The sequence below is a fragment of the Nycticebus coucang genome, chromosome 15 (assembly GCF_027406575.1).
Source record: "Nycticebus coucang isolate mNycCou1 chromosome 15, mNycCou1.pri, whole genome shotgun sequence".
NCBI lineage: Eukaryota > Metazoa > Chordata > Mammalia > Primates > Lorisidae > Nycticebus > Nycticebus coucang.
In genome coordinates, this window is record NC_069794.1 from 11059242 (window position 1) to 11077793 (window position 18552).

The 18552-nt window shown below is 38.5% G+C and overlaps 1 protein-coding gene across 4 annotated transcripts in view; it reads left to right on the forward strand.

Moving 5' to 3' along the window:
* Positions 1–18552, forward strand: part of NALCN (sodium leak channel, non-selective) — a 334788-nt gene that overhangs the window by 39510 nt on the left and 276726 nt on the right. For 3 of the 4 annotated variants that reach the window (XR_008374579.1, XM_053563365.1, XM_053563366.1), the window contains exon 7: positions 16292–16446. The exons of the other annotated variant lie outside the window; for it this stretch is intronic. Coding sequence is in view for 2 of the 3 variants with exons in the window: in XM_053563365.1 (XP_053419340.1) it covers positions 16292–16446 (155 nt within the window). In the remaining variant the exon portion in view is untranslated. The remainder of the gene's footprint in view (positions 1–16291; positions 16447–18552) is intronic. 4 annotated transcript variants of the gene reach the window in all.

The following is an 18552-nucleotide window of genomic DNA, read 5'->3' on the forward strand; positions in this document are numbered from 1 at the left end:
TGTGGCCCGCAGGCCGTAGTTTGAGGACCCCTGGATAGGTCACCCCACGCAGGAGAAGCTTATAGAATTTGGGGCATTTTATAAACTTTCAGTAAGAGTTGAACTAGAGACAATATAATGTTAGATTTTTTGTCAGTTTGCTATTGCTCATCTAAAGAAAATTTAAGTTTTTAAAAATGTATTAAAATATATTCAAAGTCATAAATAAATTTATTTACCCAGAACCCTTGGGTACTTGGTAAATGAAAAGAATTACTTCCTTATAAATTATTCTCACAAAATAATAAGTTTTTAAAAATGCAAAGGTGAGAAATGAAAATAGACACGTGGGAGAACCTGAGAGTATTAAATTTTAATTTCTATGAGCATTATCAAGAGAAAGTTTTATAGAATATTTAAGAATATAATTGCATCAAATTCATGCAATTATCTATGGCGTCTTCTGGATTTATATTTATTTATTTAGTTTTTAACTGATACATAATAGATGCACCTACTTCTAGGGTCTATATGAAATTTGGATAGATCCATACAATGTATAATAATTAAATCAGGGTAATTGTGATAGCCATCACCTGAAACATTTATAGTTTTTTAATGCTGGGAAAATTCAAATTATTCTCTACTAGTTACTTTTATATATGTGATAGATTATTGTTTTTCTCATCGCTTCTTGGCCTTTTGGCTAAGATCAAGTGTAGATTATTGTTTTCTCTAGTCACTCTACTGAGTTATTTAACATTAGGTCTTATTTTTGTTATTTAATTGTGGTTTTGTACCCATGAATCAATCTGTCTTCATCTTCCCGCCTCCCCTCCCTGTCTCAGTCACTCTGTCTTCACGGTCTCCACTCACCTGGCTACCATGTATGAGCGAGAACATGGTATGTTTGTCTTTCCGTACTCGGCTTCTTTCTCCTAATAGAATGACTTCCAGGTCCATCCACATTGCTGCCTGGGTTTCATTCATCTGGGTATATGCACCACATATTCTTTATCCACTCACCCACTGATGGGTGCTCAGGTTGATTCTGTATGTCGGCTGATGCGAATGGTGCTATAGTTAACACGGGAGAGCAGACACCTCTTTAATCTGTTGATTTCCTTTCTTTTGGCTGTATACCCCATAGTGGGATTGCTAGGTCATATGATGGTTCTATTTTTAGTTTATTGAGGACCTTTCATGTACTGTTTTCCATTGTGGCCGTATAAATTTGCATTCACACCAACAATGTAGATTCTTTCTTCACATTCTCACCAGCATGCATTTTATTTTATGTCGTTCTGATAAAAATCGTTCTCACTGGGGTGAGAGATCTCATAGTTTTGATTTGCGTTCTTCTAATGACTAACAATTTTTGAGAATTTTATCATACACCTCTTGGCTATTTGTATGTCTTCTGTTGACAAAAGTCAATTTAGATTGTTTGCCCATTTTTAACTGGATTATGTGATTTTCTTCCCTTTGAGTTGTTGGAGCTCCTTATGTGTTCTGGTAATTAACCCCTTGTCAGATGGGTAGTTTGCAAATATTTTCCCCCATTCTGTGAGTTGCTTCTTCCCTCGGTTGACTGTGATATAGTCCCATTTGTCTAATTTTGCTTTGGTTGCCTATGCTTTGAGGGTATCATTCAAGAAATCCTTGCCCAGTTCAATGTCTTGAAGCATTTTCCCAATGTTTCATTTTAGTAATTTCAGGTTTTACATTTGAATATTTAATCTGTTTTTAATTAATTTTTGTAGATGATGAGTGAAAAGGGTCTAGTTTCATTCTTCTGCATATAGTTATTCAGTGTTCTCAGCAGCACCATTTATCACAGAGATTGCCCTTTCCCGCATATATGTTCTTGGTATCCTTGTCAGAAATGAGTTGGATGACAAGGTATGGACTTATTTTGGGGTTCTCTACTTTATTCCATTGGTCTCCATCTTTTTTTATGCCAGTGCCATGCCGATTTGGTCACTATAGCTTTCATGTAATATCTGTAGTATATTTTGAAATCTGGTAATGTGATGCTTTCAGCTTTATTCTTTTGCTCAGAATCATTATGGATACTCGGAGTATTTTGTGGTTCTTATCAATTTTAGGGTTTTGTTTCTATTTCTGTGAACAATATCACTGGTATTGTTATAGGGACTGTACTCAATCTGTAGGTCACTTATGTAGTATTGACGTCATAAAAATATTAATTCTTCCAATTCATGAGCATGACATATCTTTCCAGTTTTTGTTTCCTCTTCAATTTTGTTCATTAGAGTTTTATAGCTTCCTTGTAAAGATCTTTCACCTCTCTGGTTAAGTGATTACTAGGTATTTTATATTGTTTGTAGCTATTATAAATAGGATTGCTTTCCTGGTTTCCATTTCATATTGGTCACTGTTGGCATATATAAATCTATTGGGTTTTGTATGTTGATTTTGTATCTTGCAACTTTACTGAATTAATTTATCAGTTCTAACCATTTTTTTGATGGAGTATAAGATAATATCATCTTCAAACAAAGATAATTTAATTTCTTCCTTTCCAATTTGGATGTCCTTTATTTCTTTCTGTTGTGTGATTGCTCTAGATAGGATCTTCAGTATTTAGTTGAATTAAAATGGTAAAAGTATCAACTGTCTTTTTCCAGATGTTAGGGGAAAGGCTTTCCATAGTTTTCCATTCAGTGTAACATTAGCTGTGGGTTTGCCAATATGGCCTTTATTGTTTTGAGGTATGTTCCTTCTGTACATAGTTTGTTTAGAGTTTTTATCATAAAGGGATGGATTCTGAATTTTATTAAATGTTTTCTCAGCATTTATGAAATGATCGGACAGTTTTGTTCTTGGTTTTGTTAATGTAATCTGTCACATTATCAATTTGCTGATGTTAAACCATCCTTGCATCCCTGGGATGAATCTTACTTGATTATGGCAGATGATCTTTTAAATGTGTTCTTGTGTTCATTTTGCTAATATTTGCTTGAGAATTTTTACATCCCTGTCCATCAGGATACTAGTGTGCCCTTGTCTGCTTTTGATATCAGGTCAGCACCTTGTAGAATGAGTTTGAAAGTATTCCTTCCTCTTCATTTTTTTTTTCCTTGAAAAATATGAGTATAATTGGACGTCCCAAAGGGGACATCCTGGAGGTGCAGGAGGGCTGGCTGACAGTAGATGGTCAGGGAACCCAAGAGATGTACCTCTTACTGTGTTATACTGCTGAACAGACACACTGATTTGGTTTCTGCTTGAACTGAGATTCAGACCAGTTTCCTAGTCTGGGGTTACTGATCTTCACTCCCCACCCCATCTCTGACTGTCCTCAGGAATTTTTCTCCCTCTGATATTTCCTGTGGGTTGAGGTAGGGATGGGTCTCCTGCCAGGGAACCCAAGATGGTGAGGAACCGACTGGCTACTTCAAATTCCTTTTTTCCAGTGTGGTAACTATGAATTGGGGAAATTTTTTCCACAAGCTTGGTGCATGGCTTTGGGCATCTTGAATATAAAATTTGATTCCTAATATCTTTGTGGAGTTTTCTTCACTTTTCCGTGGCCCTGAAAACTATCCCATCCTCCTGGTTGAGTTCTCTGGGGCATTGCTGGTGACATTCTCAGTGCTTTATATTTGTTCTTGATTTTCTGCAGGGGTGGGGGTGGCACTAGTTTGCCTCTGCTCTGCCATTTTGGTGGCATCATTCTCTGATTTATGTTAAAACTTTTTTGAAAGGATGAAGAACAAGAGAGAGGGCTTTGTTTACCTCCCAGGATTTACACAGAGGTGTCTGTTAAGTGGGAGACATAAGATTATGTTTCGATAATTGCATATTGGGAACATTTGATTTAAAATATTTAAATAAAAAATGAAAATACTTTGGTGGTGCATATGGATTTGTAATTAAATTAATAATAACATTGGTTATTATTAAATTAATAATAACATTGGTTAATAATAACGCTTTTATTTCCCAGGCATTTTGCTTTTATAACTAATTTTTAGAGCAACATGAAGGGAATGATTTCCCCCATTTTGCAGCTGAAGATATAGTGTTAAATAATGTGCCCACACAGTAAGTGAGAAAGTCAGGATTTAAAGTCAAATCTCTTTGATGGATACCATTCTCAAGGGAGTTAAGTGATATCTTGCAGTGGTCAGCACATGTGGCAGTAAACTCAACAGATACCGAGCAGGTGGGAGAGGGCAGGAGGGAACAGGTAAAGTTACACGTAATGGGTACAACACACACCATTCAGTGAGGGGCACATGTGTAACTTTGACTCAGACGGCACAAAAGAAATCCACGTACCCAAAATGTTTATACCCCTATAATAGTTGGAATTTTTTTTTAAATGGACAAAAAAAAGTTAAACTTCATTTCCTAGTCCATGTTTCTTTCACCCTTTGAGCAACTTCTATAATATTTTAATCCCACAGTCATAAAAATACATACACGTATCCGTATTCACACACATAAACTTTATAATATATGTGGTTACTTTCTAAAGATAAAGAAAATTAAAGCCCATATTATATCTGGGTTCTCTATCTATGTAGATGTTACTTTCCAGGGGATTCGATCTCATCTGAATCTATAAAATAGTGATATGTAATATATTTTTCAGTACTCCATGTATCTCTTTTAAAATTGTTCTTCCCATTGATATCCAGAATGTGAACCACCTGAGCTGCCAGCAAAATAAACATGATGTTAGTATTTTAAAGGTAAATTTTTAAAAAATGAGAATAAGTGGAACTTTCATATGATAATGAATATCAGAATGATTTTTACCAGAATAGGAAAAACATTTGTGAGATTCATCTGTATAAAAACAGAAAACCCTACCATTTGAAAGAGTCTAAAAGAAATCATTTCTTTTGATACATCTTTTGATGTCATATTTACTGTCTAAAAGGGGATAATGTAGTAAGATAAGTAATAAGACTTTATTGATTATTCATGGTAAATAAGCTTTATTGAACAATGACATCTGTTATTTTGTCCTCTAATACTCATAGCACCCTGACAAATCATGTTCCATTTTTTTACAGTATATTACAGCTTAGGAAACGGAAGCTCAGTAAGGTTAAATAAGACAGTCAGGATGAAATAGTTCATAAGGGGCAGAAGGGATATTTAAACCCATTTCTCCCTGATACGGATTTCTCTGCTTTCCCTTATAACTTCTTTAGTGTATGAGATGATCTTCAACATGTGTGTGTCCACAGCCTTTAAATAAAATGTTTGGTTTCTCTTTGGTTACAAGAAGCACTCTCTTTGAGGATGCATTCTAAAAGGGGCGGATGTGTAAAGTGGTTATGATTGCTTATTTTAAGAATGAATTCTAAAATAACATGCTGAAACTTCAGGACATCCTACGTGGGTGTGAGGAGCCCATTCAGCTGTAGTTGCTTCCGCAGAATTAATTTCTAGTATCCTTTTGACATCTCAGGTTCCCTCTGACTGACCTGCTTGTCCCCATGTCGGAAGCTGTAACAACAGGCAGTTATTAATTTTCAAAATTAATAACCACTGCCAGAAAATTTTGAAAACTAATTTCCAGGGTGAAATCTCTTTGGCAGAGAAAAACTGTCTTGGAGAAATTAGTAAAATTCTGATTCCAAGCCACACTCATGGATGCCTATTTATAGGCAGGGCTGAGGTGCTCAGAATTAGCCAGGTTAGAAATCAATAACTGAAAACCTTAGTTTTGCATTAAAACTCCTTGAGAAATGTTATAGAGTAGAGCATAAAGTTACATGTCTTTTAAAAAAGATTGAACTTGACTCTTCAAAAAAATGTTAGGCTTGGGGCTGGCTACTTACGCCTTTGTATGAGGATAGCTTGAGTTTCTTCTTCCCTCAAGGCTATTTTCTGAGAAATGTCCAAGGAGTATCAGAGGTAATTAGACCCACTTGTCTCCCTTGCAAATGAGCAGGTTTGTTCTAGGAACTGTATTTTTTTTTTTTTTATTCCTAGCAGTAAAATTGGAAAAGTGTACTTGTGGTTGGGGTTCCTGGGGCCAAGGGCTCTGGCCCTTTTAAAATCCTTCCCTGTCTCTCGCTTTTCATGTTCTTGCCTTTTGGAGTCTTTGGCATGTTTGGCCAACCCCAAAGGATGGAAGCCTGTGAGAGTGGGCAATTTGCTTCTCTCAGCCATAAAATTCAGCTAAGCCACATGTAACACATATAAATTTATTTCAAATGTATTTTAAGTTCCTGGTAAGGGGTGATTTAAATTCATAACTGCTACTTCATAATGCAACCTCATTAGATTAGGCATTCTCAGCTTCCTGGAGAAAAGAGGTACTAGCTCTTTGCCACACATTCAGTCACCAGCTAACGTCCTATATGCTCGGTCCCACATTCTGGTGGCCTCTTTCTGTCATGCCAACTGGCTTTCCTTGCATGTGACTTCTCACCCTGGGTCTGCTAGCTCCTAAAGAAAAAAGGCTAAGAGCTGCTGCTTCAGGAACTACCAGCCCAGATTAGAAATGTTGAAGCTAGTGGAATGCCTTAGAACCTCAAAACAGTTTCACAGGGCTGGGCACAGTGTAATCCCAGCACTCTGGGAGGCCGAAGCAAAAAGATCACATTAGGTCAGGATTTCAAGACCAGTCTGGGCAATATAGCAAAACTCTGTCTCTACAAAAACTTAAAAAATTAGCCAAGCATGTCGGCACCCACTTATAATCCCAGCTACTTGGGAGGCTGAGGCAGAAGGATTACTAGAGCCCAGGAGTTTGAAGTAATAGTAAGCAATGATTATACCACTGATTTCTGGTGTGGGAGACAGAGTGAGACCTGTCTCTAAAAATAAATACATACATACATACATACATAAACAAACAAATAAACAATTCCGCATTTCTAGTTTGGAAATGATCAGTGTACCTTCTGTGTCCTGACACTTTACTTTTTTTGACTCTGCTCACATACAAATGCCAGGGTCCTGCCCCCGGGGCAGCATCTGTTAAAACTGTGGATCTTGTACACAATTATGATTTAATAAAAAAAAAATTGAGAGGAAAAAACATTGAAAAAAAAAAAGACCTGTGGATCTGGTGGCAACCAACTGAAGACATATAAAAGTAGAAACAATGAGAGATAAAGAGAGAGGACACATAGAATAGAATTTTCAAAGGTGGGAACACAGGAGACCAACGCCCATTTGTGTGGTTCTGACAGTGGCCCCGCGTGTCAGTTCCACTCAGCTTTTATTGAAGGCTATTTGCTCATTAGCCTAGAGGATAAGCTGAGGAAGGGAACAAAGCAGTTTCTGAGTGAGCATATCAGCTCTTATCGTTTCTGTAATCATTAACCTTAATGATTATGTCTGACCAGCCTTGGGAAATCCGGAACCTGAGACTTGTGTGGGGGCAGCCTCCTGTGGTGGTCACAAACACAGATTCCTAGGGTGTTAATCTCCACTAGTTCACTGCAGAGTAAAACACCACTGGCAGTACCAATGGGAGAGAGGAATTTTCCTCTCATCACCACCAAAGAGGGTCTTCCTCTGAGATAAGGGATATAAGTCCTCCTACCCATATTTCAGGGCTGTAGCTGTTCCCTTGATCTCTGCCTCAGCCAAATACAAATCTCCACAATGGGTATTTGCTTTGACTATGAGCTAGGCAGGAACTAGCCTAGTTAATGTTTCTTACTAGGCCTTGCACACAGCTTCCTCTGTGGCCATTATTCCTCAGAGTGTTTATAGACCTGGCAGGGGTGTTAGTATGCTATACCCCAAATAGGGTGTTAGTATGCTATTTCCCCAATAGGCCAGGCTTTCTAGGAAAAGCAGAAAACTTGCTCAGATAAGAAATTTAGCAGCAGCTGGTTTACAGGTAAACTAGCTGACTTTCCTTTGTTCCACCTTGCTCTGCTTACTTTTTTTTATTTTCCCCTTTTTCTGGGGGTGTTTTCCCTTGCAAGAATGGGGTCTTTGGTCCCCATTCTGCCTGCAGCCTTCATGACCTGATCCTGATCTGTCTCTGCTCCTGCCCTGGTCCCTTATTTACATTGGCAAAGTAGTGAGTGGTAAAAGTAAGGGAATAAACTCAGAAAATATGCGTAATTTTAACATGCTATTAAAAATAATAAGGTAAAATGGCAATTTAAAATACTTTTTAAAAATAAAATCATGTCTTACCATTGAAAGTCACACCTTAGAAAATGGTGTGATGTCTACGGTTCTTTACAATTTTGCCCACCAAGCCATTCAGACATGATGAAGGCGTGGGAAAATCACATTAAAATACTCAGTTTAACAAACAAGAGAAACTGTTCCTAAAAAATATGCCAGATGAACTTGTCTATAAAAAGACATGTGAAGTCAATATTAGTTCCTGCCTCAGACTATTTATCTTGTTTTGCAGTCCCACTAAAAATTCAGGCAGCGCCACTCAGAGTTTTTAAAAAAAATCAATAAATAATTTATCTCTGCAAATAAGACCCTTGCTTTTTCTGGCGAGATTAGTTTTCCAAAGCATTCAGCATTAGAATCAGCCAGACCAATTCATGGGAGTTTATAATTAATCCTGACAAGAGAAGGCTAAGCAGGGTGAAAAAAGAAGCCAGATGATTCTCTAGGGTACAGCCACACCAGGTTCTATGTGAGGACTGCAATGATGAGAAAAACCTGTAAGTTTGGGGACAGCTTTTAGCAAGATAGTGAGCCTTATTTTTTATGTCTGCCACTAAGAGCAGGACAAGCTCCATATACAGTATCTAAGGCCATGTTCACTCTTCCCTCAAGTGTGAACTGTGTGTGTGCATGCGTGTGTGCATATGTGTGTAATTCTCTCCATTGGTTCACTTGGAATTGTGTTCTTCTATTTATGATTTCTTTTTAGAACATATAATATAAATAAAAAAGAAACCTTACTGAAGCCATGGAGAGCAAAATGCTCACATCGTCCCGTGTTGCCTGTTGCCTGTGGATTTGTTGGGCTGTGCATTTTCTTCTCTGCATCACTGACAGTTTCTCACAGAATGCCAACTTCAGAAACATGCTGTAGCTTGGCTTAGGCGGATATCTTTGGCAACAAATGGTACAAATCTGGCTATGGAGAAGACAACATTGGCCTACTTTAGTTCTTCAAGGAAAAAAGTAGTAACAGTGTGATGACAATTGCTATTACAAATTCCCATAAGAAATATCTGTTGTAAAAATCTAATAACCTATTTTGTAAGTTAGTGTCATTTGACTCTTTTTGGCCTCTCTCACCTACGAGGAACAGGTTACAGTCAGCTCATGGTACCTCCATCACATGTGTCAGTTCAGGGAAAACACATAACCTTGTCTTCTTCAATCCGTACATCTCTGAGAGTGTTGTTTAAAAAAATTTTTATATAGTAACAGCTGTTCATTAAAACCCCCTGAGAAAACATGGAACAGCTATACCTATTGGTAACAGGACAAGTTTCTTTCTCTCTCTCTCTCTCTCTCTCTCCTTCTCTCATATGTACGCACGGGCTTTGATATTGTCACTTCCCAGAGTGTTGTGTTGTATAATCCATCCCTACAACTACTGCCTGTAGTAATATTAATAATAGTCACCCCATGAAAACCCTGTAGAGAGCTTTGCCCAGTACCCACCACCTGCCGCCCACAGTCATTCTGTGACACCACGTGCATAGCGACAGCTCTCAAAGCATTCGTCATGCTCTCCCATGGTCTTTACTTTTCTATTCCTTCTGTCTCACTGAGCTGTAAAAGCCCTGAGTTGGAAATACCTTCTTAGCTTTCGCCTTTCCCAGCATGCTGTGTGGCATAGAGTAAGCCTGTCAAATATAATTATTTGTAATAAATGAGCCGATATTCAAATGAAGTAAAGAGGTCCCACTAAGAATATGGAAGAAAACAATTAGCAAAGACGCTAAATAATCATAAGCACAGTCGTGTTCCTCAGTGACAGGAATTACAAGGGGCCAACACTGAGTGAGTTGCTACAAGCTGTGACAGAAGTTTGGTGTCTGAGGAGAAAGATGGCGCTGTGAGTAGAGAAGAGAAGCGTTTGAACAAAACGTCTTGAGCCATTGCATTTGGCATTGGTGAGTCTGAACTCTCCATGAGGAGGCGTATGCTGATGCAGGGGCACATGGTTTCACTCAAATTAGACCCCTTTCCTTTTATATGAAATGATGATGGGGTTGTTCTGGGAACTGTTTTTTTAAATTGCTGCAAAGAAACTGAGCCTCGAATGGTTAAAGTGAATCTCTGGTGTAGTTAGGTTGGTTAATCATTGAACTAAGATGATAATTTTGTTTTCCAACGGACAGCTCAATGCTCTGTGCCATTAGGAGTGATAATTAGCCTAACACCATACACCTCTAAAGTCCCGAGATATTGTAATGCGGCTACTATAAATGTTAGCAACAGGCTCAGAACACGTTCTTAGATCTCAACTCCCACACAATGGTACTCGTAAATAAGATATTTTGTTAAGAATTAAACAAAAAAAGAACAGGAGGATAATTAAAGCCTTTTGAAAAACAATCAACTGCTCCTAGGGATTCCAGCATTCATTTTTCAACCATGGGAACTACTAAAGCCAAAATTTTAAAATGTTGAAAATCAGAGCCAATTTGTAGATATCACATTTAAAAAAATGCATAAAACAACAGGATCCACTTATTAAACAGTTTCTGTAGTTAGTTTACAAGTAAATAATTCACCATAGACTTAAATAATGGTGGAAAGACATATTCTGTTATTAAGAAAATAATTATCAAGCATCTCTATGTGTTCCTTAGGCTTCTCCAGAGAAACAGACCCAATAGAATGTGAAGTATATATGCATGCTATATATGTGTGTGTGTCTGTGTGTGTGTGTATACGTATATATTATACATTATATGTACATCTATTGAATTAGCTCAAAAGATATATAGATAGATAGATAGAGATACAGATATAAAGAGATTTATTTTAAGGACTCAGCTTATGTAATTGTGTGCTCTGTTAAGACCAGATCTTCAGGGCAAGTTGGCAATTTTATCCCGAGTTGGTGATGCAGGCTAAAGGCAGTCTGGGGTAGAATTCGTTCCTCTTCAGGGGAAGTCAGTCTTTCCTCTTAACAGGATTAGGCTCGCTTACATTACGGAGGGTAATATGCTTTGCTCAAAAATATGTTTATGTTAATCACATCTAAAAAATACCTTTGCAGCAACATCTGGACTCGTATTTGACCAAACAGATGGGCACTGAAGTTTAGCCAAGCTGATACATAAATTTAATTATCATAGGCTACGTGTCAGAAACTTCGTGGAACTGGAGGTTGCACTTGGGAGCAGTCAAGTTTGGAAGATATCTGGTGAACAGATGGCCACACAAACATGAGTTTCACTGTTCTCAAGCTCCAGAAATGAAAAATGAGGGTACTTTTAGAAGTTGTAGCAGGAAAACCAGACCCACTCTGAAGGCTTGAGCTAGCACTCCTGAGAAAGTGACATTTGGGCCTGAAGAAGCCTAAAAAAAAGAAAGTGGTTAACCAAAGATAAGGAAGACTCTGAAATAGGCTGAGGAAGCCAAAGCTGGGGTAAGGCCAGCATGGTTGGACCCTAGGACGTGTGGGGAAATTGGGTGCAGAGGGTGTTTAAATGGTGGGACCAACCAGGTCCTTCACGATCCTGCAGATCATGTTACAGATTTGCCCCTGTTAATGCAGAACAATTATTATTCAAAGTCTCTATATATGCTTTGTGCCAAATGTGTCAGAAGGTCTAAGTATAGAATGCAGGGTGCCTTTGGGACAGGGTATGTGGAGGTGGAGATAGGTTTGAGTTAGCTCTGCTCTGGAGGATATTTTAGAGAACACAGTAGTTAGCTATGACGGCTCAGGGAGAAGTAGCTATCAAGGGTGGTTCTGAGATTCCAAGCTAGCTCAGCAGTTCAAGCTTATTTTGATGGGGAACACTGGTTTGGGATTCTGAGCTCATGTCAAGTTGGAGGTACTCATGGTGTAGCCGGGGGAGAAATCTAATAGGTAGTTGGACACGTAACTCTGAGACTCTGAAAAGACATCCAGGATGAAAGAGAACTGAGAAACTATGTAGGTGGATGAGATTGCATAGGGAGAGGTATTGTGATAAAAAGAGAAAGTCCAAGGACCAAGCTCGGAGCAACTCAGAACTAAACATGAGTTACCAAGGGAGGAGATGTTGGAAAGCAGAGTGGCTTGATGAATGTGGACAAAAGCAGCATCCTCAATCTAGCAGAGTTTGTCTTTCTTCTGCAGTTACATCTTTCTCTAATCACATCCAAGAGAGGTTTTCAACTTTTAAGGACTCAGGTGATCAGTTTTGTTGTGCCCAGGAGTTCCATAAAGACCACACTGCCAAGCAAGCCAAATTTACAGCAGAGTCCTTTTATTGAAGAGCCAGCAGGCGACTGCCTCAGTGTCCCAACATGGGGTTTCTGAAAGCAGCCCTGAGTGCTAAAGGCGTTGGGTTTTTAAGGCTTGGTCTGCATCCTGGTTGGCATGCAGGCTGTCCAGGTGAATTCAGATGGGGTAGCAAGCCAGCATTGTACAGAAGCAGAATCATGCATCTTTGTTTTAATATTCTCCCATACATCTTAGGTCCAGTATTCTTTCCAACTGGTATTGTCTAAAGAACAGTCTGGGGATAGTCAGTTTGTCTCCCAGGGAGTTAGTCAAACAAGAAGTTAGTGTGTTCTTTCCCATCTATCTTGGGAGGGAACCAGACTTACTCCATTTTATTGAGGGCTTGCAGCTGAGGAATTTACCAGGCGTTAACTGGTATTTTTCTACTTTAGCCTAGGCCTAACAGTTTGGGCCCACCTAGATAATCTGGGATAATCTCTCAAATTTAAGGTTCTTAGCCTTAACTGTGTCTATAATTCCCTTTCTCCGGGTAACATTATATATTCACAGGTCCCAAAGATAGGATGTGGCCATTGTTAGGGAACACTGAAAAAACTGCCAAAACCAGTATGTGGAGCCCAATTGAGAGCACACAGAGGATAAAACTAAAAACGTTCCACTGGATGTCTCATGGGGAAATAAACAAGAGCAATTTAGGTTTGAAGATCATGGAGAGGAGCTAATAAATTACATTAGCGAGATTGCAAATAGATACTTTTTTCAGGAAGTCTGTAAAAACTGCCAGTCTTGAAACCTACTTAAGCACAAGTGGTATTTACGAGGATTGAAGGAATTATTGTCTATATCCAGGATTTGCTTGGTGGAGCAAGAATTCCACACCATTCCACATCCTAATTCCAGAGAGAGAGCCTCTAGTTCTATCCAGAGCATCTGAAGAAAAATGAACAAGGAAATAATTAACAAATTAAAATAAAGTCTGAAGATAATTGTTAATGGAGAAAATGAAACTAAGATAAATACATATTCTGAAATTCTCTACATTCATTTCCATTTTAAAAAATATGATAATTACCATATGGTTTTAGATACATGTGTTCCAGAGCAATTAATCATCTAATAAATGTGTCTCTACTGAGCATTTGCCAATAGTTAGATGTTGGTAAAAATAATGTGTTTCACATCTGCTGTTTCTGAAGCCAAAAGGCTTCAAAATAATATCTGTGGCTAGGAAGGCTTGTACTTAAATGAGAATCAATGCTAATATGAAAGAAAAAGTAAATGGAATCAAAAAGAAAAAAATACTCTCATATTTATGAATTAATGAAAACATAGCGTAGTTATTAATTGTTGAGTGATTATTTCTGGTGCTATTCTGAATGCTGTACATTAGCTCATTGAATCATTAAAATGCCTCAATAAAGTAAATGCAATTATTATCTTCATTTCGGCTCTGAGGAAACTGAAGCAGTCACGCCAGCCAGGGCTGGAGTTTGTCCAGGCAACCTGTAAATTTCAAACTGTTGATAACAAAAGGTGACACCCAGTGGTTATTATGTACTAAGTACCCATTTTATGTACTTTACATTTATAAATCATTACATTTTGACTCCAGCACTTTGAGGTGGGCATTGTCACAGCGTCTTACAGAAGAGGAAAGTGAGGCACAGAAAGGTTACGTGACAAAAGTAGTAAGTGATTGACTCAAAATTCACACCCGCAGAGATGGGCTCTGGAGTCCAGTTTCCACTCCACATACCTGAAAGGTTATGTTTTTGAAACTTTCTCATGTAGACAGAGTATTTTCTCAGACATTGCTGCTATTGATATTTTAAAAGTATTTGAAAGTAAAAAAAAATTGCTTTTGATGGGCCAGTAAACTTCCCTCTCTGAACTTCACTTTCCCTGAATAAAGAATGAGGTAATCTGTCAATAGCCTTTAGGTGCACAGTTCCGTAACCAAAATGCTTTCGGTATCATGTGCCAAAATATCTTCTCTTCTTTTGCCAATTTTCTATTGTGTCTTGACAAGCTGGGATTTATTCTGTGTCTTATCGTAATGATTAATAATCCTTCATAGTAAGCATTAGAGAGAACTGTATGCTAAGTGCATTACTTAGTGATTTTACTTCATCCTCACACAAGCTTTCCTCCTAGTTATATTACTGTCCTATTTTACAGATGAGGAAACTGAGGTTAGAGATGCTTAGAACCTTATTCAAGTCACACAACCAGGAAATGGCAGAGCTGGGATCAAACCCAGAAAGCCTCACTCTTGAAACTCAAAAGTCCAATCTGTTTACCATTTTGCCCTTACGTTGTGTTTGCCAAATCTGAAACACAGAGTCAGATGAGACTTAAGCAAAGAAGGATCACTTAGGCTTCAGATAAGAATGTGAAGTGAGAGGAAATGAAATGATCTGTTTCAAATCACAGCTTTCTGTGGACACCCAACTTCCACAATCAAGAGCCTTTCTCTTGGGTTTTGTACATGGGAAAGGTGCATCTTAGAATGGGTACAGGCGAAACTTACAAAAGGCAGAATACAAATGTCTACATACAATAACTAAGAAAATGCCATGAAGGCGACGTTGAACAGTTTGATGAGAATATTTCAGATTGTATATGAAACCAGCACATTGTACCCCTTCTTTGCACTAATGTACACAGCTATGATTTAATAAAATAAAAAAAAAGATATGAGGAGAGGAAGCAGTGATTTAGCCATGTATTTTTCTGAGAAGCATGGACAAATTAGCTCCCTCATGGCTAACAAAGGGCAGGACGCTGAAGGGATAGATCTGGTGTCTGAACTGTGGGTGAGGCTTCTGGACCTCTTCTCATGAATGAGAACTGAGGGCGGCCTCTCCAGGCATGGATGTGTGTGTGTGCACACGTGCAAAACCGTGTCTGTGTGTGGTGGCCTCAAATAGTTAAGGAATTGCACAAAGTTGGGTACCAGACCCCACAGAAAACATATTACATAAGGGGAAGGAAGCAGTGATTGAATATAAGAAAGTGTTAAAAAACAAAAGGTCTGTCTCAATTTGGCCATAAACTGGGAGGATATGGAGGCAGCCTTAAGATTGTTCCCTATTGAAGAAATTCCTGTAAACACTGATATAATGGGAAATGACTGTAACTAAATCAAGGTTTGCAAGGCTGGTCAGATCAGCTAGTCCAAACTTTGGCCTGCTGCACACAGTCCACCAGTCACTTCAGACGGCAGCTGTTTGAGGCCCATTTTTCAGAATGAGAGTCTATAGCCACCATTGCAGTGATTACCTGTACTCACAGTCGAGAAAGCCATTACAGACCTAAATCCTTCTACATCTACTTAATCTCCAGTCTGTTCTTAAGAAAGAAAAAAAAGGTTATGTCAGCACCCACCTAAAAGACCCTAATACTCCTGGGGCCATCGCTAAATCCCCTTCGTAATCTCCCGGTTGCCTATAGGATACATCATTTCCTTCCGTTTCTCATCACTTGTCTGGTTTTCGTTCTCAATTGTACATCTTCCAACACAGCAGAAGGCCAGGTATCATTTATGAGACTCGGGGTATTTGTACGATGCAGGAAATGACCATCATTCTCCACCTTGCTGAGAAGTGAAGAAGTAAAATTCATGCCCACAGTGGGACTAGGATTTTGTGAATAACAAGGAATCCATAAAGAAGTGAGCAATCCTTGTCAATCTATAGGAAAATTCCTTCCCTGAGTCTTAGTCTTTAATGGCCAAAGCAGTAATTATAATAATGTTCTTAACAGGAGTTATCATGGGAACGAATCATGTATCATTTGAGAATGTTTAACATGTCCTTAAGGTTATGAATACCATTCAGGAGTTGCGGATCCCAAATCTGTGTCCTTGTACAGCAGTCATTCATGAAGAGTACTTTCATTATTCATTCTGATCAACATTTATAATTGTTGAACTTGACTAACACTGCCACATGTTGTTCACAGGAATGTAACCTGGAATAGTTTAGCTATCCCAGACACACACTGCTCACCAGAGCTTGAAGAAGGCTACCAGTGCCCACCCGGGTTTAAATGCATGGACCTCGAAGATCTGGGACTTAGCAGGCAAGAGCTGGGCTACAGTGGCTTTAATGAGATAGGTCTGTCTTACTGGTAAAACACATTTTCAGTTTCTATTTTATGATGTTGATGATGGAGAGATGAATTGCATAATTGATATTTCATGTTATGACTGGCTATAGTGTGGAAGAAACACAGATGCCAATTTTAATTCTATTCTGATATCATAATATAGACTACTCTACAGCCTGTAGCATGTGAACTATGTGTACGTGCGGCCATGTTTGTACAGAGTTTAAGATCTCTTATTTTAGACTTTTAATTTTTAATTATAGCATTTTAAAGTATATGTTTGTTGAATGATGTTCGGGGTTGTTAACACAAAGATAAACAAGACTTGGTCCTACTAGACAAGGTAAGTCCTAAAAACTATAATACTAGATATTGAGGAGTACATGAGAGGCACAGTGCCCCTGGAACAGAAGAGGACTAATTAATGTGCATCAGCTATGTAACAGGCGCACGGGAAATGCTTGTACACGGGAAGTGTGCTCACATGTGGTCCCATTAAGTCCTGCAATGTGCCATTACACACGTAATTAAAGAATGTAGTATTTGCTATTTACTTGACATGATTGTGTTTCTTATAATTCCATGCACATTGCACATATTCCATTCTTAAAGCAAAAAAAAAAAATGAGATTCTAAACAAGTATTTTATGCTTTGAGGTTGTGTTATCAGAGTAATTTTTTTTAACTAATTTTTTCCCTTAAAGTTACAAGGCCCAGGTGCATTTGAGAGTGTTCTTGACACCTTTACTCAGGGGCTAAGAGAAAAATCTTTTAACATGCAATGGGTTGGTGGTTGTACTTTTCTAGAAACCATATCTATGTCCTGTCTCTGATGTGATTTCACATCTCAGGGGGTACCTGTGTGACAAGGGATTTCATGACCAGAGATAAGCCTGGTGCCTGTCAGTCCTGGATGGCATCTGCTAAAACCATCCAGGAATCTTCCCCCAACAGAAAAAGCATCTACTGAACCCCATTCCATCCCAGCTTTCCATCTGCAGCAGCTCCTGGAGGGTGTAATGAACTCTGGCCTGAGTACTGAAATTTCAGAAAGAATATGTGAAGGTTTCATGTTGAATGTGCGAAGGTCTCTTATTGATCTCATGTTCCCTGATTTATGAACAAAACCCACAAAGCTGCAGTTTTTAGGCAGAGTGTAATACTGAACTTAGACTGGAAAACACCAATAGTGGCATTTTATAGTCTTGTTTTGCAAAGAATATCTTACATTTGCTATTTTTGTACTTCGATGAGCCCTCACTTTGGATCTCCAGCATTGTAGGTAGAAGGTATTCTTCCATCTCTCTTGGCTAAAGACATCATTCCCTATTTCACAGAAAGCTATGTAAAGCATTTCAGGTTGCTCAAGTTATACTTTCTTAAACTTGTCTAGCTTTGTAACCAATCTTAAATTCGTCATTGTCTCAAAAGTACAAAGGCCTCTGGTGAATTATTCCAGTGATTCTCAGACATGAGGAGGAAATGTGGTATGGAAGATGAGGCATGTAGAGATGGTAGGCTGCCTAGAATGACCTCCAGCAATCCTACCAGCTGGGAATGACCAGAAGGCATGGCTTCTCTATGCCTGAAGCTCTTTCTTTTAGGGGTTAACGGGGTGTACCTGTGTCTTCTATGAAAAATGGCCACCATTCAAGGGCTCGGCTATCCTTGTACACACACACACGCCAATCCTTTTAAATTATATATCTAAACAGATTATATCCTGTCCATTTTTAATACAGCAATTGTGCCTAAATTCAAAATGCTGTATTATTTTCGAGTTGATTTGTCTTTCTTCATTCAGACTTATAATAATTTTTAACTAATGTAGGATAAAATCTCTTCTGAGAGAGAAAGAAGTGTGTTGTCTGAAGAGGGCTGACTCTCAGAGGCAATTTTCCTACTAAAGCAATTATCTTACTATAGTTGTACTATTAATTTGCACATTTATATCCTGAGGATTTAAGCTCTTTGAAAACAGGAAGTGAATCTTTTCATCTTTGTGTCTCCAGGGCCTAGTGCAATGCCTGGCTCACAAGGAGAGCTCCATAAATATTTACTAGTGGACTGGACAAAGGGTGGGTCCTTTTGAATTTGTTGGTGACCAGTCATGT